Genomic DNA, 2,718 nt, shown 5'->3' with positions numbered 1-2,718 from the left:
CCATAGGACACTGAGAATTAGGCTTCCCGTCCGCTCAGCCATATACAAGCAGTGTACCGGCGGATTAGTAGTTAGGTGGGTGACCACTAGCGAATCCCCGCTGTTGTATGTTTTTGCTCTTTTTTGCCCCAGATCTGAAATGGCGACTCCCGAACTCGCTCATCTCTTTTTGTCTTAACATGGTACGCGGGGTGTGTATTGTGGACGATCACGGTCGGTCAAAGCACACTAATGGACTTGCGAGTCGAATAAGCTGCGCAATTGATTTGAGTTTCTTGTGTACTCTATGATACAAGTTGACTAAGGTTGTGACAAAGTCCTAACGGTGGGTGTGTAGGGTTCGTTTGAACTACATGCGTAGATAGCGCTGTAGGATGCTGCAAATATGGCAGGAGTGAAGAGCTTTGTTGCGATATATGCCCAAGCCAACGTTGTTTGTTGTTGAGGTCGACGTACGCTCGGGCGGCATGGCGTCGCTGTATAGTCGTGGGTTTGAAGACTTCTGCCGTCATGTCCGCGCCACCAACGCGCGGGTGTCGTGGAATCGCTAGCTCGTGCTAGAGAAGCAGCTGTCTCGGCTTGGGAGTTTATGTGGCTATCCATAGAGTAGCTCTTGCTGCGTGTGTCCTCAGGTCTCTCCCTTCTTCTCTCCCTGCGCATCGAAGCCGAGGCCCTCTAGTTGGCGTATGAGCTCGTTGATCTTGATGACCTTCTCGAACTGCTCCGGTAGCAGCTTGTCGCCCTTATCCTTCTTGTCCTTCAAATCCCTGGCCTGCCTCAGCTTCTTGGTGAGCTTCTTCGCTTCCTTTTCCTTCTCAACCTCAGGGTCGACAACCTTCTCAGCCTCGGGCTTCGCGACCTCCTTCTCTTTAATCTCAGCCGGTTTGCCTGCTTCTTTGGGCTCAGCAGAAGCTTCCTTGTCCTCATCTTTCCCATCACCCGCAGCGGCGGCCGCCTTCTTTCTAGCTTCCCTCCGCTTGGCGTTCTTATTCGCAGCTGGACTCGATATGCTAGTGGGCTCCTCACTCTTCACCGCCTCGGCACCTGGCACACCCGCCTTTCCTCTGTTGCGAAAGCCCTCAGCAGTGCGGTTCTTGTAGAGTTCGACATCTTCGGGTGGGCGGTAGCCTGGGCGGACTCGGATTTCTTTGCGCAGGGTGCCGTCGGGACGGACGGATGCGGGGATATGGCGTTCGCCGGATGCGGAGGTGGTGATGCCGGCTTTGGAGATTGCGGGAGTCTCTACTGAAGGCATTGTGTCGGTCGCGCCTGCGATGAGGTGGAGTGGAGGTAGGGTGCGCCAGAGGATGTCAGGCAGTCGCAACGGGCCGGGGCACACCAATTGTCCAGGTGAGACCTCGCCAGGTCTTTGCAGGCGTCTGCGAGGAGATTTGAGGAGTTATCGGTGCGTGTCGCAGAGGTTGAGCTGGTAGCGGTGGTGGGGTTGGAAACAAAGTTCACGTCAAAGCGGAAGGCACGACGGGCCAATTAGCGCAGCGCAAATCCCCGTGACGCGAGAGCTTGAATCCTGTCGACGAACCTCAGCCTTTGACATCGCCAGTGAAGCACCACCACATCCCTCTCCGCAGTCAACCCAGCCCTCTCGACACCTCCAAAATGTCTGGCGTAAGTGAATTGATCGGATAACGTCTCTGAATGCCCGCTAATGGTCCCGCGCAGATGATCGGCACCGTCTACAAGCAAGTCTCTCCTCGCGCACACCTTCGATCGAACGAGACTAACCATCGCCTGCAGCGCGGTCCTCCGCAGCAACACCACCATGTTGTTCGCCGTCTTCGGCTCCGCCTTCGGTCTCCAACTGTAAGCCACAGCATCCGGAAGAGGAACCTGGGGAAAGGAGAGAGGCTGATAGCAGTACAGGGCGTTCGACACAGGCTCAGAAAAGATCTGGGACGGTCTCAACCGCGGCGTACGTCAGACTGTTATCGTGGACATGGCATTCGCTAATACAAGTCACAGCGCCAATGGAAGGACATCAAGCAGCGATACATGGAGGCCGCCGAGGACGACGAGTAGGACATCAGCCATACCTCAGTTCGAACATGAAATAGACACTTTCTTACGGTTCTTTGGAGCGGACACTGTACATTGTGGTGTATTCTACAGCATGCGAAATACCAAGGCGATGCGACCTACATCCCATGAATGAAGCCCCGTCAACATGATTGCGTTTGATGGTGTGTTATGGAAGTTCTGACTTGTGACAAAAGTTTGGTGCATGTCTCATAGATGATTCTAGCATACAGACAGATTAGGGCTGCATCAAACAGACCAAATGCTGCTACCAGTACATGGAGGACCATAATTAGGCTGTTTCGAACAAGGAACAGAATGAACATGTGCAGTGAATGACTGATGTCTTTCCATGTATCAGCAAGTGACAGAACACTCCAAGACATTGATTGCCTTTATCGGCCCGCGGGGTTTGCAGTCGGCTGCTTGGTGGCGTCGCGGGTGCCTCGGGGGTCCGCGCTGTTTCACGAGATGATGCTCGCAATGACATAGTAGCGCGCATCTTACACCTGCACCTGCTGCTTTCTCTTACCACACCGAGCCTTCCACCAACCCACGACTCACCCCGGTGGCTGGCCCACAAAACCAGCACTTCGTACTACAAACAACCTCACCGTTGGAGTTCCGTTATTCCCTCCGCCCATCACTCGCGTCCCCCCACCATCCCGCCGCGAAAGCTGCACC

At 54.6% G+C, this 2,718-nt stretch overlaps 1 protein-coding gene across 1 annotated transcript; it reads right to left on the bottom strand.

Moving 5' to 3' along the window:
- Positions 1 to 628: 628 nt before the first annotated feature.
- On the bottom strand, positions 629 to 1,255 carry J4E78_010235 (uncharacterized protein; the record flags this gene model as incomplete). Its single annotated transcript, XM_049370814.1, has 1 exon — positions 629 to 1,255. One exon carries the CDS (start codon positions 1,253 to 1,255, stop codon positions 629 to 631), a length of 627 nt encoding a protein of 208 aa, XP_049217551.1.
- Positions 1,256 to 2,718: the final 1,463 nt, after the last annotated feature.

Source organism: Alternaria triticimaculans (assembly GCF_023758025.1).
Source record: "Alternaria triticimaculans strain BMP 0046 chromosome Unknown scaffold_28, whole genome shotgun sequence".
Lineage (NCBI taxonomy): Eukaryota > Fungi > Ascomycota > Dothideomycetes > Pleosporales > Pleosporaceae > Alternaria > Alternaria triticimaculans.
This window is presented reverse-complemented; position numbering and strand designations above follow the sequence as displayed.